This window comes from Nematolebias whitei, chromosome 13 (assembly GCF_014905685.2).
Source record: "Nematolebias whitei isolate Nwh7 chromosome 13, NemWhi1, whole genome shotgun sequence".
NCBI lineage: Eukaryota > Metazoa > Chordata > Actinopteri > Cyprinodontiformes > Rivulidae > Nematolebias > Nematolebias whitei.
Window position 1 is genome coordinate 12,601,397 of NC_056510.1, and position 11,881 is coordinate 12,613,277.

Sequence of the window (11,881 nt, forward strand, 5' to 3'; positions counted from 1 at the left end):
AGATCCAGGCACCGCAAAGACATCTCTAGGTCAAGATCCAGGCACCGTGAAGACATCTCTAGGTCAAGATCCAGGCACCGCAAAGACATAGCTAGGTCGAGGCACAGGCACAGTGATGACATCTGTAGGTAGAGGTCCGGGCACAACAACGCCACTTCCAGATCAGACATTGGAAGATTGGCATTCCCATTGCCTCAGGATGGTAAGTATCAGATAGCAGTGAGACACTTGTAAAAAAAAGTCAACCAGCTACCTTGCTGTTGGATAAGCATTGTAATTAAAAAATGTGTGGGGGTTTGTTTTGTTTTTTTCCAGTGTTTCAGAGAAAAGTATTCAGCTTATTGATTGACCTCCGCGATCGCCTACACCATGCACATCCCACCTCTTCAGCTGTGCCGATTAAGAGGATGGAGACCCTGGATGATTTCGAGAGAGAGGAGGAGCGCCTCTGTGACTCCAAAACATTTGCTACCTCGGTAGGTTTTACAAGTCTGGAAGAAAGCCTAGCATAACGCAGTAGAATCAAACACTGTTCAGTTCAACTGTGTCAAGTGTCAGTCAACTGTATCATGGATTTATTCCAACAGGTTCTGCAGATTTCCAGAATTGGTGGAAAGGACACCAAGGACTTTGTCTACAAAGTTCTTGATAGGTATGTATCGACACACAAACACACGCTCTCACAATTTCCTTTTTATAAAAACCACACAGCACCCACCCACTAACCATCTGTAAGACACTCCACATGGAGTTCAATAATTGTATATTATCATCCATATATTCATATTGATTCATAATTGTAATTTATTGTTTTTTAGGCTCTTCACCAATTCATTAATGGCCAAATTCAATATGAAGGGGAAAGGGAAACATGAGAAAAAGTCTCTGGAAATAACCAAGATTTATAGAGCAATTAAAGGTAAGCCCATATTTCCTGTTGACAAATGGAATGATTGGCTAAATATTTAGTTAGCAAATTAGATATTTATTTTGGAAATTAAATGTTAGGTTTGGAAATTAAATATTTAATTTGCACCTAAATTTATTTAGTTCACTAACTAAATATTTTACTTGCAAGTTAAGTACTTTTGTAAACTAAATATTTAGCTTTTAAATTAAATATTTAATTTGGAACTATACATGTATGAAAAACATGGTGAAAATATGACTTTGAAAATAACTTTTTTCTCTAAACCAAAATATTGCTGTTAATTTTTGTAACTGTACAAACGGCACCCCATAGATATGAAAAGGTTTGGTATCTAATGCAGTTTGCAGCAAATTTGTAACTGATGTGCTCAAACTTGGCAGCATGACAGCTCAGTTGTTCGCACTGTTGTCTCACAGCAAGAAGGTCCTGGATTCAAGCCCCGGTTGGACCTGGGGTCTGTCTGTGTGGAGTTTGCATGTTCTTCTGGTGCTTGCGTGGGTTTTCTCCAGGTACTCCGGTTTCCTCCCACAGATCAAAAACATGCATGTTAGGCTGGCTTCAGGCCCAGGCCTCCCTTGAAAATGATCTGTGATATCGATGAGATTTGCCTGGTTAAATAAATGTTAATAAATGATAAATAAATGTGTGTTAGTAAAGCAAGTGGACATTGTACAGAGACAAGTGTGAAGTGATTGGCAAAAAAATTCAAAGCCAACTATGAATATTTTGCAGGGATGTTTTTTTTTTTTTATTAATCCAGTATTAGGGGAGGCCCCAGCAAGACATAGTGCATTTTCCAGATTGCCTTTGCATATTACTAATTACTCATTTGTTTTTTTGTGTTTTTGTCTTTTTTTTTTTTTTTTTTTGCAAATGCAGATGGAATCATGAATGGGGATGCTGCAGCAACAGAAGGTTTTATAAAGACTCATGCTGCAGAGCATTTAAAACATGCGCCACAAAGAAGTGGAGGTGGAGGAAGCGGGCTCACACACAACATTTAAACCATCCGCCACAAAGAAGTGAGATGCAAATACAGGTGCCGGTCATAAAATTATATCATGAAAAAGTTGATTTATTTCAGTAATTGCATTCAAAAAGTGAAATTTCTATATTATATTGATTCATTGCACACAGACATATTTCAGACGTTTATTTATTTTAATGTTGATTATAACTGACAACTAATGAGAACCCCAAATTTAGTATGTCAGAAAATTTGACTATTACTTGAGACCAATTTAAAAAACGAAAAAAGGATTTTTATAGATGTTGTCCAACTGAAAAGTGTGAACATGGTACCATGGTCCTTGCAAAAGGAGCCCCAACCAAGTAATGAATGATACACATACTTGTACATTTCATTTTTCATACTTTTCAGTTGGGCAACATCATAAAAAATCCTTTATTTATTTATTTATTTTATTTTTTTTATTTAAATTGATCTCAAGTAATATTTTAATTTCCTGAGATACTAAATTTAGGGTATTCAGTAGTTGTCAGTTATAATCATCAACTTTAAAATATTTGAAATATATCAGTCTGTGTGTAATGACTGAGTACAAGTTTCACTTTTTGAATGGAATTACTGAAATAAATCAACTTTATTCAAAATGTTATGACCAGCACACTTTAAAAATAATGTGTATGGTAATTGTGGTGAGGGGACTGTAATTTTATATAGCTTTTATTTCTCGTGTTGCTAGTTCAGCTATCCGAAAATGAAAATGAAAATGAAAATGAAAGCATGTTATTTTTTTTTATGTTAAGTACAGACCAAAGCTATGTGAGCTGTGTATTTTTATAGATTTGTTTGTGTACATTGTGTTTTGCCACCAGTTGATAAGCTCCCTGTTAATTCTAAAGTTTTTTTTTTTTTTTTTAATAAGGTACTGAAGGTGGACTTTTTTTTTTTTTTTAGTTTTTGCCACCAGTGTTTTGCTACTGTTCTGTTAATCCTTTAAATTGTGTTAACTAAAGAAGACAAATGAAAAATGTAAGGAGTGATTTGTAAACTAATCCAACTGTTTCTAGGACCATGTTTCCTGCTGCACAATGGGTGGTCAAATGAACTATTTCCCAGCTTCAGTCACAGTTTTAAAGTACTTTTCATATACATAGCATAGAAGCAGCATTTTTAAGTGACTAAAATAAGTTAAATATAATAAGAGCCTATTTAAAATAATATAGTTAGTTGACGTGGAAAAGACGTCTATATTAACACGTCCGATAGACGTCGTAACTAGACGTCTTTTAGACGTCGGAAAAAGACGTCAATATTTGCCGCGTCCGATACACGTCGAAACCAGACGTATTTTAGACGTCGGGAAAAGACGTCTTCTGGCGTCACCGTCTGCACCTCCGAGGGACCCAATTTAGACGTGCAGAAACGACTTAAAATAGACGTTGTTTAGACGTCTCTTTGCTGGGGGGAACGCCTTGGGCTCCTCCCAGATGAGCTAGAAGAGGTGGCTGTGGAAAGAGATAGCTGTATGTCTCTGTTCAAGCTGCTGCCCCCGCGACCCGACTTTGGAACATGTGGAAGATGATGGATGGATGGATGGATATAAAAACTAAACAAAAACAGCTATATTATAAAGTGATGTAATCAGTGTATGAATGTGATCTAAAATAACTCATTAGTCTCTTTAGAATGATTTATTCAATTAGCTTTGTAGAGATCTTGTAGAGTTCAGTATGAATGTGTGTGTGGAGGTAAATGAGGGCATAGATTGTGTTGTAAAGGGCTTTGAAAGGCACTAAACAAGTACTGTCCATTTACCATTTAATAAGAGGCTTGTGAAAATCAGAAGCAAATTAATAAGCTCTGTCACAGTTAGTAATTATTAACTAGACTGATGATCTGATGAGATCATGAACAGAGCATCAAAAACTCCCAGCGTCTGAAAACAGTCAGAGGATCTATAAGTGGGCCTGATCTAATTAAAACATTGCCAGGCCAAGACTGTAAATAAGAGACTGTTCTTAATGTCCTGCCTCACAAAACAAAAGTAAAAAAAAAAATGACAGTAATAAAAATGAGAGAGAATAGAAATATTTTTTGTATTTGATAACACCAATTTCAGGCTGTTTATCTCACTAGATCTGCTACATTGAAACATCAGCAGATTCTTCACTCTATGAAGTGTTCAAAGTTGTATTTATTTATTTATTTATTCATTTACTTTAGTTATGTTGGGAAATGGGCAGCACCGTGGCGCAACTGGTAGAGCTGCTGCCTCTCAGCGAGCAGGTCCTTGATTCAAACCTCGGTCCAGGGGCCTTTCTGGGTGGAGTTTGCATGTTCTCTCCGTGCATGCGTGGGTTTTCTCCGGGTTCTCTGGTTTCCTCCCACAGTCCAAAAACATGCATGTTAAGCTGATTGGTAACTCTAAAATTGTCCCTAGGTGTGAGTGAGAGAGTGAATGGTTGTTTGTCTTGTTTGTCTCTATGTGTCCCTGTGATGGACTTGCGACCCGTCCAGGGTGTACCCCGCCCCTCGCACAGTGATTGCTGGACATGGGCACCAGCGACCCCCGTGACCCAAAATGGAATAAGCGGGTAAAGATAATGGATGGATGGATGTTGGGAAATGATATTCCAGTAAAATTACACACCATTAAAGTAAGAACTGGAATATTTGTATTTACAGTCATATGGAATCTGCAGCTATATAAATGTCCTGATGGTAATGCTCTCTCTCTCTCTCTGTACTTATATAGCACTTTTCTATCTTATCAAGATGTGAAGAACATAAGTTATTGCTGGGTTTTGTTTATCGTTTTGTACACGGGCAGTAAAAATAAATTGTCACTTTTTTTTTAAACAGACTTTTGGGTTTTGCCATTTATGTTGCGTTCACACCGAGTTGGGACTTATTCTTTCATTCAACATTTATTTATACAGGTTAGTCTCATTGAGTCACAAGGACTCATTTACAATAGAGACCTGTTTTAGACAGACAACATGTAAAGTACAGACAACAATAAACTACGGTAAAATGCAATTAAAACAAAAGTAGTGTTATAAAACAATAAACCAAGGTGCCATATAAAATATGGTAAAATACTTAAACAAGAACGTAAAATAAGAACGTAAAACATAAAAAGCATACTTAATATGTTTATAAATAAGTATATGTTTTGTATCACTTGGACTTGGTCATTTTAAAAGTAGCTCGCATGGTGAAAAAGTGTGGGCACCCATGACCTATAGGTTTCTTTCAAAATTGTGTTGCCATGTCAAAATACAGTCCAGTAAAACACTCACCTCAAAAATTACAAGAATTCTCTATTCAAGCCCCTCAGCGACAGGGAATGTTTGTGAACCACTTGTTGCTGTCGGTGGAGTTAGTGAGATTTAAAAATTGTGAACACATTAATAAAATGACAAATTTTATTTTTTAAAGTATTACATTACCCAGACTGAGCACAGATTTTCCTGGAAACTATTCCATCTGCTTGGTTAGGCTAGGAACATATGTGCTCAGTATGGACTGGAGATTTCATATTGAAACTGGGAGACTCCCCCAGTGGTCATAGTGAATGGCAGATCTAAATGTGTGAGTGTGTGTGTGCTTCAAGGTGAAGGAGGGACTGCATTATGAATTGAGTCTTTGCCTAATGTTTATTTGCTCTGGTAATGGACAGTCTAACAGAAATCCATGTGGACTACAATGTTTGTAGACAACATAATGCTCTATGGTAAGAACAGGGAACAAGTGGAAGAGAATTTAAAGAGGTGAAGGTATGCACTTGAAAGAAGAGAAATGATAGCTGTTGAAAGACATGAGTGTGAGTGAGAAGGAGGCATATGGAACAGTGAGTGTACAAGGAGCAGAGGTGACAAAGGAGCAGGACTTCAAGAACTTAGGGCCCAACTGTCTAGGAAAACAGGGAGTATGGTGAAGATGTGAAGAAGAGAGTCCAGGCAGGATGGAATGCAACGCTTCAGGTGTGATTTGTGACAAAATGGTGACAGCAAACCTCAAAAGAAAAACAAAAAGTACAAATGAATAATTTGACCAGTAGGATTGATTAAAAGACATAAGAAATTCCTGGGAGTGGCAGAACTGACGATGTTGAGGTTCTTCTTGGTTCTTCTTGGGAGTGAAAAATATGGAGAAGAATATGAATGAGATTAGAGATACAGCAGAGGCTGAAGGACCTGGAGATAAAGTTACAGTAGATTCCAGACTGATATGATTTGGACACTTCCAGAGGACATTGGATGTATTGGTAGAAGGGTGATGCAAATGCTGCTGCCAGGAAAAAAGACAAAGAGGAGATGTATGGATGCAGTTAGAGAGGACATGGAGGTAGTTGGAGTGAGGACAGAGGATGCAGAGGACATAGATGGAGGAGGATGACTCTCTGTGGAGACCCATGGAAATGGAAAAGCTTAAGAAAAAGAAAGATAATTACAGCTTTGGCAAAAGGGAAAAAAAAGCAGTTTAGACCTTAGATCTTCATTAAGACCCTTTATTGTCTAATAATCAAATTTCAAGTGTGTTGTTCACAAAGTTGAAGGAGTGCTTGGAATGAGAATAGGTTGACATGCGTCAAGTGACTTGGACCATGGTAATAACTGCTCGCAGCTCTAGCTCCTTTTGTCTCTGTGTGTCAGATTTTCTGTACCATTAAAACATTATTTATTGAATAATTAAGGGGATTGTAATACAAGGTTTATAAAATAAAATCACTATGCTGACATTTACAATTGATAAACCTTTGGAGTAGTAAAATTGCTACCACAATCAATTTGATCTTAGAAAACACAAAGATGCTTGTGTTGATCATCAAACTGCAAAAGAGCAGATTGGCATCATCACAAGTATCAGCACGAGCCAGTGACAACATGACACATACCCAGCATCAACATGTCACCTTTAAAAGTGACATGAGCAAAATGGTTGGATGGAGCTTGTTTTAGACCATTTGACTTGGCCATTATATAAAACTGACTGATATCCAACCTGCTGCCTCGCCTCTATCACCTTGAGCAGCAGGTGGGACAGGAGAGATGGCTCTCAGGTACACCCCTCAAAACAGAAAGTCTGTTTTAGCTCTTGGCCCGCTAACTTCTGGGCTCCTCATCACAAGTCCCTGGAAGAGTGGAAACAAATCAATCTAACAAATAATTCACTGGGTGCGGCACGCCCGGCTGAACTGATGGCAGAGGAAGTGGCAAAATGAATTAAAGATTCAACGGAAACTGTCACTTTGTGTTACAGAAACCAACTAAACAGGTTTATGCTTTTGCCTCTGAGAGTTGGGAAAGTGCTGAGAGCAAATTCACAAGTACTTGCATTGGCAAGGGAAGTAAAAAGCATTAGGAGCAGCCCAGTGACAGATCGGGAGAGGAAAAAATGAAAGATAGACTGACAGCAAGAGATGGACCGATTTGCTTATTTCTGTCTATCCCCGTCTTGCCTTGATTCATTTTGATCCAAGTTGTTACTGCGAGCTGAGCAGGAATGAACACAAAGGCACCCCAAATAATCATCAGAGACTATCAATAAAGAAATATGAACCATATCCAGAGAATCAAAGCAGTATCTAATGAAGAAACTGACATTTACATAAATAGTGCACCTGAAACTAATCAAAACAAAACAGTATGACCTGACATAGTTCCAGATATGGAAGCTTAATTGGATACATTTTATGCTACAGATAATTTCAAATACCAAAAATAAACTTGTACAAAATGTACCAAAACTTTTGAATTCTATAACCGAAGTCTGTAAGGATCACTTGATGAAAGCACTGCCCATCTCCTTTGCCCACCACACAGTGATGTCCGCAACACGTTAGCTTGTATCTATTTTCTGGAGCTTCTGTGGGAAGGACCGTATCAACATGCAACAGATGATTCATCTGATTTAAAGAGGTTGTTTATGTCAGTGGTTTGGAGTTTCTGCACCCGGGGCAAACCAGGGATGCCAGACAACCAGCAACTGCCTTTGCTAATAATGACAAACAGCCTTTCAATGAGCCGGTAACGAGCAGAGGAAGACCAGAGGTGTGTCAGCAAATTCTGTAATACAAATGTTTTACTTTAGTAATAGGATATAATCACCAAATGAGGCTGCGATGCTAGTGTTTTTGTGCATACTGTAGGTAGGAGCTACTGTATAACAGGTCATTATTTTTTAGGAGTATCCATAAGTTCTTATAGTAATAAAATATGTGCACTCTTTTGCATTGATTTCAGCATATTTTATAAACGTAATACCTATAATCACAAGAACACAAACTCTTGTATTTATCTATTCGTTGATAATACAGTAAAATAAAAACAAGAAATCGTGTCCAATATCTCAAAATGCTATGGTGATGCTGTCCGGTATTTATCTTTAGTCCGTACCAATCGGATGTATAACGAAACATTTTATGAAAGTCTCAAAAGATCTTCTATTCAGAGGACTTTTCTTCACCTTCTCAAAACTGAAAGCACACTTCAACTCAAACTACCAACCACACTGGGTGTTCTTCCATCCAACCAGGTGCTCAGGCTACTTAGAAATTGATGCCTATTCCAGTTATTGACCTGGGATGAGACCATCCGAAGGCTTCTCAACTCCAAAGATCCTCTTTCATCCTTTGTGGCTAACCTGCAAAGCTTCCAGCACAACAAAGCATCCGAAAACTGATCTGCATGAGGTTTGGTAATCCGAAGGTGACTAGTTTCTTTTGAACTTATCTGCTCTTTTGTGCACGTTATTGAGAAACAGCGGTTAGGTGGTTAGAAAGAGAACACCAGTCGGTGGGTGACTAGCAATAACCAGAGCATTAGAGGACACTTTGTGACATGAAACTATAGACGCTATGGTTTGGGATGTAGTTGTCCGAATAATAAAATAATATTAAATATCATTTGGGACCCTTTGTATTGCTGTGACAGCTAATCTCTCTCTAAGCCAACACTTTCAAGCTGCTTCATTGAAGTGTGTTAGAAGAGGAAACCACAGTTTGATTGAAGACCAAATTTTGGCCCATTAACTTGTGATGGGATTTAACTCTGAAGCCTTAAACAATCTCATTGTCATTTAAGTGGGTCAACGGGAAATGTAAACTAAGCACACGGCTGAATCTGTCAAAAATGCACATGCAAATCTGAGACACAGGATTGACATTCATTAGGTGATTAAAACAAAATTATAGGAGTGAATCTGCTGCTAAATGTGGACAAAAAAGAATGAATTAAACCCTCGTCGAGGGAACAAGTAGAAAAGTGGAGTGCTATGCAGACAAGCTCGCCATTCAACCATAAGCAACAGTTTCCCAACTTCTGTTATTGGTAAGTTTAACATTTGACATAGTTTCAGTCACTTTGGCATTTCTGTAGATATGCACATGGTAGTTGGCAAAAATGTTGCATGTATAATTTAAAAAAATTTTTTTGAAGGACCCATTGATCACTGATATGACAAAATATAGTCTGTATTTACCTCTTTTAAAGACTATGCTGTCGTAGGGTATTTTATTTCTGGTCTCCAGACTGGAGCAGTTCCAGCGGTGCCCTCTAAACTGGTGCTCACACTCATGGATGGCAATCTGGATTCCCTGGATTGCTGAAGCCGTCACATCTGGATTGCGCATGCACACTTCCAGCTGGCGTCGTGTCAGCCCTGGCAGCGTCAGACACACGGTGTTGGCATTTAGGATCGGTTCGATGTTGGGGAGCTTCAGACCTAAGATTTCATTGGAATCCACCCTAAGTGGAGAAAAAAGGGTTAAGTAACTGGATGGATGCACAAGTCAAAACTTTAGTCTTTTATGCTTTTTAATCCCATGTAGTCGTACGACTATTATGGTTCCTGTTAATTTGCCGTGGGTGTGACCACAGTAACTCAAAGACGCTCCAAGTGTGTGAATCCTGTAAAATCAAAAGAAACCGACAAATATTGCAGGTTAATATTTGTAAAATCCTCTCCAGGCAGTGTTAAAGAATGTGCATTGTTAATTCTACTATCCTTTAATAATTGCCTACTTGCCAAAGGTGAAGCAACGATGATGTTTTAAATTGTGCATGTGTGTCAGACCGTGTGTTGATGTGTGGCTTTTTTTGCCTTTAGCGTTAGCGACAAACCTCATGAACCAGTGCACCAATTTTATTAAAACTCCAGTAATATCTAGTAAAAGTAATCAATGGATGTACATCTACAACCAATTAACTTTTGGAGTCAGTCTCAGTAAAGATGGCCACCACATCTAACTTTTGCAAACATAAAATTCCTATAACTGAATCAATTTTACAAATATTAATCAAAGAATGGGTGTGGTAGCAGCTGTGTATTGTAACCAACACATTTTGAGCATTTCACATAGAACAACATTGTTGCACTAAACTAAATCAACACTGTTTGCCCTGTTAGCAAAATATCTCATGAACTCATTGAAGCAATATAATAAAAGTGTCAGAATTGTTTTTATTCTTTTTTTTTTTTTTTTTAATCATTTAATGTCCATGTTCAAGTCATAAACGCATGGGGACAACCTATTTTCTTCAAAGAATGTATATATATATATATATAAAAAAAACTTTATATTAGGAATGTCATTAGATATTTCTTAAAAGTTTATGATAATTTATGTCTAATTATGAAAGCTGTGACACAAAGTTGGCCCAATCTACTAAACAACAGGTGTCCTTATCATTTAAGGAAATTACCTTAAATTAACTTTTTTTCTCATCATATATTAAATGGTTTCAGTACTAAACTGCAAGATGTTATTGTTATTATTTATTTATTTTATTATTATTATTTTTGCAGATGTGAAACTACATTCAGCCCATGGCGGTTTCTATGTTCTCTCCTAGTTTCATGGAAACAGCAACAGGAGGAACAAGGAAGACGTGTTACTTTAATCATGGGTCAAGAACTTAAAGTTGTCCTGCTTTTCTTTCACGTTGTAAATAACAAGCTGCATGTTTTCCTGTGGCTGTCAGTGAAGCACAGCCAGAAGCATGGATCGTTCTTGATAAACATGTGTAAACTATACCTGCATGCTCAAGCACATCTTTATATTCATGTTGACGTAAAGAGGTGCATGCAGCTTTGACACTTTGTACACTGGAGAAGACACATGCAACTCCTGCAAGAGATACTTAAACCAAAGAATCTGTAAGCATTTACTGACTTTAAATTTAAATATTGCTTGCTACGATGTAAAATATTAATCTCTTGCACACATTTTAAATAATGTTGCACAATCATGCACAATTTCCCCTTGTTTCCAGTTACATTAGCAACCTGTTGTGAATTCCACACTCAGAGAACTTTGCAAATAAAGTCATTCCTTAGACATAAAATTGAAATCATATTTAATATATTATGCTATGGTGTGTTTGTTTTAATACCCAACAGATACTTATTTGAATATTTCAACATGTATGAATGAATGACTTGTGAAAAAGTTGCTAATAGTTTTGTCATGTTCTGGAACAGTTGTCCTAAAATAAATGATTTCATAGCGCAAAGTGGACAGTTAGTTTAAAATATGCATTCATTTATATATTTTCAGATAAGCTCAACATGAGTTTTGTTCTTCAACTCACCTTTTATCCAAGAGACATATAACCACAAGGACACATGTCAGTCTGAGGACTGAGCGCTCCATTTTTGCGCGACGATTATAGATAAAAATAAAATAAAAACTGTTTGAAAAAAAGTTTGAAGAGGAGATGTGTGATTCAAACTAGTTCCAAGACAACTCCTCCACGTTCAGAGAAGCAATTCAAAACTGCTTGCAGTCAGCTGAAGTCCTGTTAAAAGTTTGCGCTGAACTTGACAGCTCCGGCAGCGCAGAAAGAGAGTCCAGATGTGGCAGCCAGCGGTGCGATCCTCATTCAGCAAAAGTTTCATCAAGCCTCCAACTTACTGACCCACAGAGTGACTGTTTGCTACAAGTTGGACGGAAAGTCGGCACTTCCGAGATACATCCG

The 11,881-nt window shown here is 37.5% G+C and overlaps 1 protein-coding gene across 1 annotated transcript in view; it reads right to left on the reverse strand.

Moving 5' to 3' along the window:
• Nucleotides 1-11,556, reverse strand: part of wnt10a (wingless-type MMTV integration site family, member 10a) — a 35,555-nt gene extending 23,999 nt beyond the window's left edge. Inside the window, exons 1-2 of the mRNA XM_037686869.1 lie at nucleotides 11,495-11,556; nucleotides 9,384-9,649 (exon numbers count right to left, since the gene is read on the reverse strand). Of these exons, the coding sequence (XP_037542797.1) occupies nucleotides 9,384-9,649; nucleotides 11,495-11,556 (328 nt within the window). The remainder of the gene's footprint in view (nucleotides 1-9,383; nucleotides 9,650-11,494) is intronic.
• Between the last annotated feature and the right edge of the window lie 325 nt (nucleotides 11,557-11,881).